Source organism: Lynx canadensis, chromosome D4 (genome assembly GCF_007474595.2).
Source record: "Lynx canadensis isolate LIC74 chromosome D4, mLynCan4.pri.v2, whole genome shotgun sequence".
NCBI classification, from domain to species: Eukaryota; Metazoa; Chordata; class Mammalia; order Carnivora; family Felidae; genus Lynx; species Lynx canadensis.
The window spans coordinates 60,750,351-60,763,776 of record NC_044315.2 but is presented as its reverse complement, the minus strand read 5'-3'; the positions used below and the strand labels follow the sequence as shown (position 1 = coordinate 60,763,776).

At 48.8% G+C, this 13,426-nt stretch overlaps 1 protein-coding gene across 1 annotated transcript in view; it reads left to right on the top strand.

Annotated features, from left to right (window-relative positions):
• The window catches only part of GABBR2 (gamma-aminobutyric acid type B receptor subunit 2), a 347,346-nt gene that overhangs the window by 136,569 nt on the left and 197,351 nt on the right, over positions 1 to 13,426 (top strand). Inside the window, exon 3 of the mRNA XM_030293915.1 lies at positions 4,151 to 4,321. Coding sequence (XP_030149775.1) covers positions 4,151 to 4,321 — 171 coding nt within the window. The remainder of the gene's footprint in view (positions 1 to 4,150; positions 4,322 to 13,426) is intronic.

Sequence of the window (13,426 nt, the reverse complement as noted above, 5' to 3'; positions counted from 1 at the left end):
AAATCTCAATAAATTCCAAAAGCAGACACTAAATATGCCGGATTCTCAAAACAATGCAACAAAACTATAAATGAGAACAAAACTATAAAATCAATTTAAAAGTACTCTCCAAAATAAATCCTTGGTTAGGGATTAGCTCAGAGCCTCAATCATCACAGTCTGTTTAGAAATGAACTTGGTTGTGGGGTGCCTGGGTGGCTCAGTCAGTTAAGCCTCTGACTCTCGGTTTCAGCTCAAGTCATGATCCCATGGTTCATGAGATGGAGCCCCGAGTTGGGTGGCACAGAGCCTGTTTGGGATTCTCTCTCTCTCTCCCTCTCTCTCTGCCCTTCCCCCCTCAAAATAAATAAATAAACTAAAAAAAAAAAAGAAAGAAAGAAATGAAATGAAATTAACTTGGCTGTGAGAAATAAGGCAGGAGAGCCCAGAAAGGTTTGGCATTCCAGTTAGGGCCATAAGAGTGACTATGCCTGGAAGGAAGGCCTCGCCTAGCAAGTACATAGGATGCAAGGGGGAGAAAGAGGGCTGGTATTGGAGTCCTGTAGATCTTGATTGGAGTCCTGCTCCTACCTCTTCCTGGCTATGGTGAATATGTCAACATCTCCCCATTTTTTAGGTTTTAGCCTACTTATTCAACACTAGGGATGTTGAGCTATGTTCATCGTTCTCAACCGTCCCCGGGCATCATAATCACCTGTGAAGAATTTTAATAATATTGATGCCTAGGCTCTAGGTCCAGAGATTCTGATGCATCTGGTTTGCCATGGGACCAAGGCATCATATTTTTTTTTAAATCTCCCTAAGCGATTCCAATGTACAGCCAATAACACAATTCCAATAACACAATAAAAATATATTGAGAACCCCAGAGCTAGATGACTTCTCAGGTTCCTGCAATTCTGAAATTCAGCAGTGCCACTAGGCATGTGCAGACTTTGCCCATAGAAGAAAGTTTTAGGGGGCTAAAGCCAGAGGAACGGTGATGCAGAGCAATCCAATCAAAGTGTGCATTATCTCAAATGGGGCAGAAAATGCCAGTGCCAGTTAATATTTTGCACCCAACATGATTTAGACCGGGGGCATATATTGTACTCCAAGCCCATTGTAAACACAATGGGCCATTTATTCACTGAACAGTAACCACTGTAATTACCTACAGGGCAAACATACGAGGTTGTTCAAGCAACAGTTAATTGTGGACCTGGAATTGATGGGACAATAGTGATAAAGTATCAACCAGAGTGTGATTCAGAAATCACATCAGAAAACCAATATTTCCCAAATTGTGTTAGATAAGCATTTTGGGGGAGGTGATGGCACATATACCACCCCAAGTCCTGAAAGAGTTACTCCCGGATTTTTCTGATAGCTCCTTCTTACACTGGTGACTGTAGGAGGCTTGAAGTGTTGTTTTAATGTTGAGAGAAAAATCACAGACCCTGTGTTTGAGGAGACGATAGAGAACATCTATTTCTGGTGCTCACCCTGGGACCCAAATGTCACCAGCAGGCAGGGGTGCTGCCCTTGTTTGGGTTGTGGGATCCTCTCTGTGAATCTGATAGCAGCCATGGATCCTCTTTTCCGTGAGGGAAAACGTGCATGTCAGTAATGCACACATGACCACACAAGCCTTTTCATAGAGTTTTTGGGGAGCTCACAGACGCCTTGGAACCCCTCTGTATTCTCATTAGGTCGTAGTCCAGCCCCCGTGTGCATACCTCCGGACACAGGGATCTCATTTCTTCCATTGCTGGACAACTCTGAATGGAAGCCTTCCTCAGTGTGTCCAGTGGAGATCTTCCCCTCTGTATGTTCTCCCTATTTGTTCTTATTCTACCCAGAACTTTTTTAAACTGTCATTCTACACTTGACTTTTACCAGTCTTGGGATGATGTCCCTACACGTACCCTCTAGCTCTAGGGGACAGATGATGGGATATTTCATTCCTACACGTACCCTCTAGCTCTAGGGGACAGATGATGGGATATTTTATGTTCATCTCCAACAGATGGGATGTGTTGAGGTTGCTGGCTGGACGCAAGAGATGCAGGGGTCCTAGGTAGTGGCTGTCTACCCTCTGAGCCAGACCAGGAAAGGACAAAGTCTCCCCTGCACCACTCTGCAAAAGTCTGGCAGGGAGGGGAGAAGGAGTGCTTCCTCAGATAACAGGAGAGACAATAAAAGCACCTTCAGCTGGGGCCTGAGGGCACCGGATGTTATTTCTCTGGATGCTGAAATTGACTCTGGGATGGATTAGGTCTAGAGCTGCTGCGAGGATGGCAAGGGCTCAGGGAGAAAGCAGGTGGTGGCAGGTGAGCTTGCCTTGGTTATGCCTTCTCTGGGCAAAGGATTTACATGAGACAAAAGAAAGAAGGAAGAAGAAGGAAGGGAGGGAGGCTGGTAGGAAGGAAGAGAGGAACAGAGGGAATGGGGGTGTGGTGTGGTGTGGTGAACAACAGACTAAAAGAAACCATGGAAGAATTATTTAATGATCTCGGTGAGGGAAAGGCCTTTCTAAATATGACACAAAACTGAGGACACTAAAGAGAAAAAATTGATAAATTCAACCACATTTTTTAAAAAAGTCTCTATGTCAGAAGACACTGTAAGAAACACAAAAAGAAAAAGTTCAAACTAGAGGGACATTAGCAACTTCTGTTGCAAAGGGCTAGTTTCATTAATGTAAAAGATCACTTATGCCAACTGATAAGAAAAAGACTAGAAATCAAATTGGAAAACAGGTAAAGGATGTGAACGGTTTCCAGAAACAAACTGCAAATTGCTCTTGAGCATAGGAAAAGGTACTCAACCTCGCCTCTAATAAGGTAAACGCAAATTAGACGAGCAAGAAGAAACCATGTTTCCACCTTCACACAGCAAAGATCAAAAAGTGTGATAAGTGCCTTCTGTGGGTGAAGCCAGGAGGAAAGGGAGAGCAGAGATCAGAGGAAATGCTATGGAGGAGGTGACATTTAAGCTGGGCCTTGGAGGACAGATAATTAAAATCCAATTTAGCAACTTACTGGCACTTAAAAGAAAGAGAAGGAATAATAAAGGGGAAGATAGATTTGACTACTGAGTGTAAATTAAAACACACACACACACACACATACACACACACACACAATGAAAAGCAAACAAACCTGGATATTTGTAGCCATTGCAATAGTCTGAGTTTGGATGCTGTACATATAAAAAAAGTCTTCATTAAATTCAGTAAGAAAAGCATTAGAATACCACTCAAAAATAAGCAAAGGATATGACAAAGTCACTCCTAAAATAGATCATACTACTGGTTAGCGATCCCATGGAAATGGTCTCAACATTATGCATAACCCATTAATGCAATATGATTCATTTTTTTTAGTGATAGATCATTATAAGATTATATAGAGGAATGTTTTATTTCTCTCTGTTGTGATGACTGTGTTGAAATAGGCCCTCTAATTATACCTGGCTAGTGGGTGTGTAAATTGATACAATGGGGGGGGGGATAAGTATTAAATCTTTAAAAGCTCATATCTTTTATCTGGGAAATTTTATATCACAGACTCTATGCAATAGAAATAGCCTAAAATGTGGAGAAAAGATGCTCGGCACAAAGATGCTTGTAGACTAATATGACAATAATAACAAATTACGAACGGTCTAAATGCCCCCAAATTAGAGAGTATTCAGTAAATCATGATGTGTTCATATGCTGGAATATTATGCAGCCATTAAAATGTTTGCAAGGAGGTTTTGTTTTGTTTTTTAAACAGGATGGTTTTGATGCTTGTAGGATAATGTTAAGGAGTGGGGAGGAGTTCAATTGTGTATGTCGAATGATCTCAAGAACCTCTTTTTTAAAAAATCACTGTGCATGGAAAAAGGACCAGAAGGAGATAAAAATGACAGTAATGGTGGTTCGCTGATGAGGGATAAATTATTGGTGCATTTTTTTTCCTTCTTATTTTGCATTTTTGAAACCTTCTCTTCAATTATAATGTGTTACTTTCACAACAAAAGGGCTTAAAAAATGTCTTGCCCCATGTGTTTGTGTCCCACATCAGGCTTAGGGTCTGGGCTCTATGCAATTCGGAAAGATCCTGGGCTGGCTCACAGCCGTGAAACCCACCAGTAAAGGTGTTGCCTCTTTTGTGTTTTCCAGCTTTCCTTTGCTGCGACCACGCCTGTTCTAGCTGATAAGAAAAAATACCCTTATTTCTTTCGGACTGTCCCATCGGATAACGCGGTGAATCCAGCCATCCTGAAGCTGCTAAAGCATTACCAGTGGAAGCGAGTGGGCACGCTGACCCAAGACGTGCAGAGGTTCTCCGAGGTAGGTTTGCGGAGAGGGCGCGTTCTCACCTACCTGTTAGCTGTTGTCTTCTCCCGCCAAGGTGCAATATGGCTCAATCAGGGATGGGTGATATCACAGGGCTTGTAAGCACGCTTGCATTAGCAGGATCAGAGCTGTTTTACCACCGACAAAATAGAGCTGGTGGCTGAGCAATTGGTGCAAGGCAGAGGTGAAAACCTACATCGAGACAGCTCAGGAGCCCAACCTTCCCTTTTGTCGTGCCTTTGGGCTAAATCGTGTGATGCATTCCCTTACTGCTCTTGTATGTTTGCTGTCCTTGTTACTGATGCCGGGTGACCATCTAAAATCATGCTGTGCCCCCAAGAGTGTTTCTACTGTAAGGGGAGTTTGGGGAGGGGTTGGCTTGGAAGGAAGACTCCAGTGCCACCGTGGATTGGTGGGTTTGTTTGGGGTTTTATTTGGTTGTTTATTTTAATGGCTTACACACACACATCATATGTGGTGTTTTAGGGTTTTGTTTTGTTTTGTTGCAAAAGAAAAAAAAGTTGAATATATATAGTAAAAAAAAAAAAAGTAAAAGCGTTGCTTTGCCCAATCCCCGTAAATCCTACTTTCTCTCCCAAGGGAACTCCTGCTTTGAGTTTACTGCTCATCTGCCCAGAACTTTTTCAATATACTGTTTAAACCCAAATGACTCCATACTATATATTTTGCTTTTTTCACTTTACTACGGATCTTAGAGAGCTTGATTGACCTCATTCCTATTAATGGGCCATGCTGTTCTGTCAGATGGATAGATGGTAATTTACTGAATGTGTGCAGCTTTCTGATACCACAGCCAGCACCTTCCCGCCCGGGTGGGCATCTCCGTAACAGATTTATAGCAGTGGAATTATTGGATCATTTAAAATATTGTGACAAACTGACCTCCAGGGAGGCTGTTCTGATTTCTAGTCCCAACAGCAGCGTGTGAAAATGCCTGTTTCCATGCTTCTTAACTAACGGCGGATATTAGCAAGGGTTTAAAAAGTTTTCCCTACTCAGATGTGTGCAAAAGGATCTCTTGCCTTCTTTCCCATTCTCCCTGTAGCTCCTATTTTCCTCTTCTCTCCTGCATGTGCTCTGGACACCCAGAGCGTCTCAGCAAAACAAGTTATTCTATATGTGCTTAGTGGCCTGAGAGAAAAAAAAAAAAACATGAACTGCATAGGGAGGAAGGGTGTGGGTCGGTGGACCTCCACGGCAGGAGTCAGGGAGGACTCACCCCTGGGTGTGTGTCCGGGAAGGTGGGTGCAGAGCAGTGGGAATCATCAGACCTGTTTCCACTGCAGCTTTGTACTTTCTGAGGCTCTGCCCTACCTCTCCGGGCGGGGGGGGGGGGGGGGGAAGGAGAGCTCCCTCCACGCATTGGCTGTGTGACCTTGGAGAAGTCCCCTCACTTCTCTGAGCTGGGGTTTCCTCCCCTATAAACACGGGGACAGTAGCCTTCCCTGCAGGTTCTTGCCGACATCAGTCATAGATTCAAAAGAGCTTTGGAAACTGTAAAGTTCCCACACTGAGAGGGGTGTTTTCAGAGGTGCTTGAAAAGCAGAAGTGTTTGGCCCCACAGTCTGCGGTTATCCAAACAAGGCAGACTTTTCCCAGGCAAAGCTAGTCCTCATCTTCCCACCTCACTGTTTCTCAGTCCCTAGGGAGAGGCATAAAGGAAACTTGACCCCCTGCGGGAGTGACTCATTGCCAAAGGCTGCAAAAGCTTTGGCTGCAAGAACGCCTTTTATGCCTTTTATAAGGCAGTGACCAGTGCTCTAAAATGAGTGTCAAACAGGTTGATGGCAAGGGTGGAGATGCCCAGTCCTGTGACCCCATTGACACCAGACTCTGCAGCGATTTGGAGACATCTGTTTGTTCCCATTGGAGTCTTCGGCTGTCGCAGGTCTGGCTGTCACAGCGTGAGGGACCTTTAGGGACACCTCCCCCAACTCCTCGTCGTATAGAAATGAAAACCGAGACCCAGAAAGGGGAAGGGACAACATTCAGGTTTTCAGAGCACCTCAGAAGTCACAGAAGATTGTTCACAGAAAAGGCAGGACTGAATCCTGGGATCCTGACTCCCAGAGTCAGACTTCCCATTGCTCCTTTCCATCCATAGCTTCCTGTTGTCACGTGAGAACTGCTTGTAACTCTGGAGGTTGGAAATACCCCAAAGCCTTGGTTTAAAGAAAAGAAATTCTTAGTCTCCACTCAGTTGAGTGCTTTATAGATTCCCAAACACTCTCACAGCAGCAGCCCGGTGAGAGACGGGGGTGGATGGTGGGGGGACAGGGGTTATGTTCCCATTTTCCAAACGAGGAAACTGAGGCTTACAGAGGGCATTTAGCTTCTTCCTCCAGGGCACACGCTGATAAAGGGAATGCTGCCGCCCTGCCCCTCCAACTGTCAGCCATTGCTTTCCTTATTACACTGTCCCTGTCCTCGCTGGGGTCGAGTATTGACAGTTTGGGACCACATCTCCATCCCTACACAGCTGTGTTAGGGCCCTCAGCTGAGGTTTCAGGACATCTCAGTGGGAAACCTCTTTTCTGAGGACAGGATGTTGCTTGGTGGTATTGCTGGCAAGGACCCCTCTCGATTTAAATCTCTCAGGCCAGCTGACTCCTCTGTGTGCCCAAGGGTTTTGGCATCCCTCTCCCGATGTCTGGGCTGCATCGCCGGAGTGCAGGCATGGAGGCTCGCCAGGGGCTAACAGCTTTTCGTGAGTGCGAGGGAAGCTGGATTCCTTTTATGAAATTGGTCGATCAGCAGCGTCAAGCGGTTCTGTTCCCAAGCGGTGCACTGGACGGATGGTCAGACGAAAGCAGTCGTGAAGTTGGAGGAGGAGCGGAGGAGGGGGAAGCTTAATCCCAGAAGGGCTGAAAGGGGTGCAGGGCTGCGGGCCATCCCACCTAGGGACCAGCTGCTCCTGTGGGCCCCCGCTAGTACGTGGTGCCCAGAGGCGGCCCGGGACTGGGATCAGATGGGCAGGTCTCCAGACCCCGCTTTGCCAGGCAAGGGCTGTGGGGCCACAGGCTGTTCACTTCATCTCAGCGAGATCCAGTTCCCTTTGTGTAAAATGGGGATATGTATCCCAATCCCACAGGGACTCAGAGATGACAGAGTCAGGACAAGAATATCAAAGATCTCTGCGTAGTAAATGCTCATTAAATGGACATCCTCTACTCCGCTAATTCCTGGGACAAACTCTAGGAATGCGTATCCATTCACTCAAAAAAATAATAAATGGCCTACTGTGTGCCAGGGTCTGTGACGTGCACAGACCCTGTGCTGTGGAGGGCCAGGGAGTAATGGACACGGCCTCAGGGTCAGTAGGGGTCAGGCCTCCTTCACTGGGTTCTCGACTCTGGCTGCTTATTGGAATCACCCGGGAATTGGTTTTTTTTTAAGTTGGGTTCCCCTATCCCCCGCCACCACCACAACTTTTAACGGCTTTACTAGGATATAATTTACATACCGTAAAGTTTATCCATTGTTAGTGTATAGTCCAATCATTTGTAGCAAATTTCTGTGGTTATGCAGCCCTTACCACAATTCAGTGTTAGAACACACCGATCACCTCACAAGTTTCCTTTGTGCCCGTTTGTAGTCGGGCCCACCCCCAGTCCCAGGGTCATTTGCTTGCTCGATAGTTTTGCCTGTTCTGGAAATTTCCTATAAGTAGAATTATATAACGTGCACTTTTTTTGTGTCTCGCTTCTCGTATCTAGCATAATGTTTTTAAGGTTCATCCACGTAGCATGTTACCAGTGGTTTGTTTCTTCATATAGCTGAGTAGTATTCCCCTGTGTGGCTAGGGCACATTTCAGAATCCTCTGGGGAGCTTTTAAAATCCAGATAACCCTCGTGTTAGAATCTGTTCAATCTCCCGGTGATTTCAATGTGCTGTCCACGATAATATGCGTTTCCCAGTTGTCTCCCTCAGGAAGCCAGGGTGGGAAACGGCGCCCTCTTGTGGTGGGGGCCATTGCTTTCAGAGTGGCCTTGGTCTTCCGGTAGCATGTCAGGCCTCCACTGGGCAGGTGACTGGGTGACTGCGAAGCAGGGTGGAGAAGGTGGAGGGTGGGGCTCTGCCAGGTGGAAGACAAAGGTGGGGGCGGGTGATGAAGATTGAGGGTGCTGCTGAGTGGGTGCTCCACGGGGCTGGGGATGGAGAGGGATGAGCAGACAGATGGCCCGTGGGCTTGGAGGAAGTAGAGCTCTGGAAGTCTCTGGGAAGCTTGGCAGTGTGGGGTGAGGGAGCCAGAAGGATGGGAGGGGCGGTCAGAACTGGAAGAAGGACGGAGGGGCCAGGCCCTGGCTCTGTGTGAACAGCTGAAGTGGAGTGGAGGTGGATGTCACTGGAATTGGGGGCAAGGAGCGGGGAGACCAGAGTGCTGAGTGACATCCACGTGGGCATGGCAGGAACAGGATGGAGGCAGGGCTTAGGGTGGAGTCGGAGGCAGTGAGCAGGGCTGCCTGGGGAACCAGCAGACAGCAGCAGGTATATCTGGGCCTCCCCCGCTTCCAAGTTCCAGGTCCTGTGGTCTACCAATTTAGGTTCCCAATTCTGTGACCCAACTAGCCAGCGGAGCAGCCTCAGTTTCCCCTTCTGTAAGATAAGGCAGTGGGGCCAGTTGACTTCTACGATCTCTCCTAACTCAAAGAATTTGTGATGAGGGCCTAGGGAGGTCTGGTCTTTGACCCTGATCCTGCCACACTGGGGGTGTGGCCATGAGAATTACTTCACCGCTTTGTGCCTCAATTTCTTCGCCTTGAAAATGGCGATGGTAACAACAGTACCTAAGTCTTAGGGATGGTGAGGATTAACTGTGTTTAGAAATTTAAGGTGCTAATTGAAGTGCCTGGCTCATAAGAAGCACCATGCAAGAGGTGGCTGTTATTTTTATTATCATCTCGAATCTGGCTCCTTAGCCTGTGACTGCCCCCACGCAGGAGCCCAGCTGTGTGGCTGCATGGCTCCCCTTCCTCCCTGCCCTCCAAGCAGGCTCTGAGGCTCCCAGCTCAGTTGCTGGTCGTCAAGTGATCTCAGGACTTCTGGGGCTGACCTTTCCATCCCAGAGACCTCCCCCAAGTGGTGGGATCCTCGGGGCCCTTGATCTGTCCAGCGCCGAAAGGGCACCATCTGTAGAGTTCCTCCTGAAAGCAACAGCCCTTTCAGCCCTCCACAGCCCCGCCTGGCCCCTTGAGGCCTTTCCGGCTTGCTGAGTTACCATCTGCCCCACTAGAGGGGTCTCTGGTCACTTCCTCTAAAGTTACTGCTTTTTATAACAGAGCAGTGGATGACGGGGGCCTCCTGCTTGCATCTAATCCGGGAGCCAGCCTTGTTAGAGTCATCAGCCCTTCTCGGCTGCGCTAAGCAGGAATGAACTTGACATGGCTGGAGAGACCCTTCATGGTCCCCCGAGGCCTCCTCTCAACTCCAGTCTGTTCCCCCTTTGGTGCAGCCGTACCTCCACGTTCCACGTTCTCTCTGCAGGAACGTCCTCCCCCACACCTGGCCATCCTTCCTCCCCAGGCTGGATGACGTGTGTGTGCTGCCTCTGTGCTCCCCGCACCTCCCCCCACCCCAGGCTTCTCTCTGCCCCAGCTCCTTGCACAATGCAGTGTGGTACGCCATCTGCTTCTTCACCCATCACCCACCGCCACTGGCGGGGGAGCCTCTGTGGACAAGAGCCACCCCGACCTTTCTGTCCCTTCACCCTGCATGCCGCCTGATACATGTCTTCAGCAAGGATTTCAGTAAATGTCTCTCTATCCATTGGGCCAGATTCTTGGGGGCAAATGCAGTAATTTCCCCTCTGTTGCCCTCAGTCTGCCTGCACCTAGGATGGTGAGGTGGGGAGGGAGGGGTGCAGAGAGATCCCTGCTCCTAGCCTGAGTCACCTGGGCCAGAGAGAAGAAGGGAGGGGCTGCACGGGCAGCAAGTTACAGTCCCACAGACCTTAGCCGGGCCGTTCTGTCGTTTCTCACCTGGGTCTTGTTTTTGGATGGGACATTGTTTCTTGGCGGAGATTCTTCTAGAGATCTCACTGGGAAGTTCTGGGCCAGCCGCTGGAAACAGCAGTGGCCAGGATCTGCATCATGCTTCTGGGTGACAACGATGTCGGGCACTGGAAATGTATACGTTGTAGTTCGTGTCTGACTTCTTTTTGTCGGCTGTGTCATCCTGGGATGTTCATTCTGAGTGGGCAACATTCAGGTAATCCCAATGGCTCTCAAAGTACAGTCCTGGACCAGAGGCATTAGCGTCATTGTCACCTGGGAACTTGTTAGAAAAACAAATTTGAGGGCTCTACCCGGTCACCCTGAAACAGACCCTTTGGGGTGGTGCCCAGTATGCTGGGGTTTTCAAACCCCTATGCTGGAGGAAAGGGCAGCCTTCAGCTGAGGTCACTGTGCTCCGAGGTCTACTTTATCTGAGAAAAGGGACAGGCCTGCTGCAAGAACCGAGGCACCTCTCGTCTCTGTCCTTGGCTTCCCTCCAGGCTGCAGGATCACCTGGACAGCCCACACATCCTCAGACCTTCCATCTTTAGGAGGCAGGAGGGGACTGCTGACAGACCAGATTCTTATCCGAGTGGTCCTAGTGTCCCAGCCTGTGCCCAACTTTCATCTGAAAACTTGCCAATGCTTTTAGGCGATGACTGTCTGCCCCTAGGCAAGAAACGTCCTCTCCTTCTCTGGGCTCTTACCTTCAGCCCTGGGAGAGACCTGGCCTGCGGGCCAGCCAGCAGGGACTGCTCCCTATCTGTCCTGCCCACACCAAAACAGCTGTTCGTAGCAGCCTCTTTGGCATTTGAGGGGATGGGGGGGGAGGGTCCATTATTTCCCAGGGTGTATGTATATGTGATAGGATTTTTGTACGGTTTTAACAGTTGTGTGTTTTTGCTATTATGTACCAGGGAGGAAAAGATAGCTAGCTCATCAAAACCGCACTTCAGTGAGGTTATTGTTGGGAATGGAAACCTCATTTAAAAAGTGAGGCTGTTCAAAGGAAAAAAACGAAGCCAGTAAGCACAGAGGTGGTGCACTTAGGTGGTGAAATAGCCTCTAAAGGGGTACAGGAGGGACTGAGGTTTGGGAAACACTGGGATGGATGAAGCCCATTCGGCTGCCTGTTCATTTAACACACGGCAGTGGGTGAGGGGTGGAGGGTAGTACTGGAAGTAATGGGCTTTTCTTTGAAGCCCTGGGCCGTGCAGATAATCAGTGGCAGAAATTCAAAGTCAAGGTCAAGGACTGGACCTGAAAACCTTCAGCCTTCTGAGGCTGAAACTCCATGGGGCAGACACTAGGGTTCAAACGACACTTGTTCCTTCATGCGCGTGCCCCCAGAGGAAAGTGCAACCCACTAGCAGGTGCTCTGCCGTGCCCATCCCCCCACAGTGGGAAGACCCCCGTGTGGGTGAGAACCATCCACAGTCACGTGTGTGGTTTCCAGTGCTCCCGCCACGCTGGTGGCAGTGTTCTGTGGTGGTGTGCACACATCTGGGAGGCCATTCAGGGGTCTTGCCCAGTGGTGGATGTGGTGACTACGACTTCTGAAGAAAAGGCAGACCTCCAGCCTGGATGCCCTTGGTCTGGCTCAGAGGCTCTGACCTCGGGAGAAACTTTCCCCACTCCACTTCAGAACAGGAAGGGGATGGCTGCCCCATCCGTGGTGTGAGAGGAAGACCCCGGGGCCTGCAGGATGCTTCCTCCCTAGCATTCCACGCCAGGTCCCCAGAGCTGAGCATCCTTCCAACACACACAGCCCTACCCTGAAAGGAAAGGAGTTGCCCCGGACCCTGCTTAGAGAGGGCAGGAAGCTTGGCTGTGGGAATGTGGTGCCAACCACCAGGGCTCATCCAGAGCCTGGGTGAGTGCCAGCCTTTCAGCTCACCAGGGCTGTGATATCAGATAAATACACCTTCCGCCCAGGCCACATGGATCCCGGAGCACAGGGGTGAGGATCCAGAAGGAGATCCTGGAGATGTCTGGGGGGAGGGTTCCTGCCATCCATGCCAGCCTCAGAGCCCTCACCAACAACACTTCTAGGGCATCCCCCACAGCCCCTGGGCTCTGGTTCCCAGAGCATGACTCTAGCCCCATGAAGCAGAACCTTTGGTGTGGGAAAATGTAAGTATAACATCATCTATTGCCTTTTAGGGGGTGTGAGGGTACTGTGTGCAGGTGATGACATTCAGTCACCCAGCATGAAGCTACCTCTGTTTTGTAGAGTAGACTCAAGAAGGATTAAGTCCCTTTGCCAAGGTCTCACAGCCACGAGGTGGCAGGCGTAGGTGTAAACCCAGGTTCGTGCACACCCTTGTGGAGAGGAGACCACCAGCCAGGGCCAGTATCCCCACCCCAAACCCCTACCACAGAAGCAAAGAGCTGGATATATAGATCAATCAATTCATGATACAAGGGGAGCTCCTTGAGGTCCCCTGCAATTTTCATCATAAGATTCCACATTTAATTTTCATTATTTTCCCAGATTCTGAATGTCAGAGCCCAGCTCTATCTTTCTACGCTGGCTCCTACTGAAGTATCCCTTGATGCTTTGTTTCAGCTGGGTCTCTTGGTTGACAGGGCAGTGCATCTCATAGTGTGCAGGTCTCTAGAGCTATTCTGGTATATTCTGGCTGAGGTTTTTTTCCCCCAAGACCCAGCTGCCAGGGTTGGATAGTGCCAGGACAGCAGGAGCAAAGGAGTGGAGTTGGAAGGTGTGTGGAACCTTCAGGAAAAGGCGAATAGTCAGTGTGTAACGTGAGAAGCGAAGAATGGGCTGGGAGGAAGGAAGAATGGTGAAGGCCCTGCCCTGCATGACTCTATGTTTGGGCTTGAACAGCAGCAGTAGGGAGCCATGGGAGGCTTTTAAGTGGGGAGTGAGAGATGGTAGCAATCTGGGAAACCAGCCAGGAGGTTACTGCAGTGACTCAAAAGAAAACTAATAAGATTGTAGTTATTTTCTCACATAAAAATGTCAAGTTCTCTTTGCTTTCATTTTTTTTGCTTCTTTATTTAAACATACTAATACATTGCTTTCTAACCCTAATATTAATATGTACTCAATGCCGAAAACTT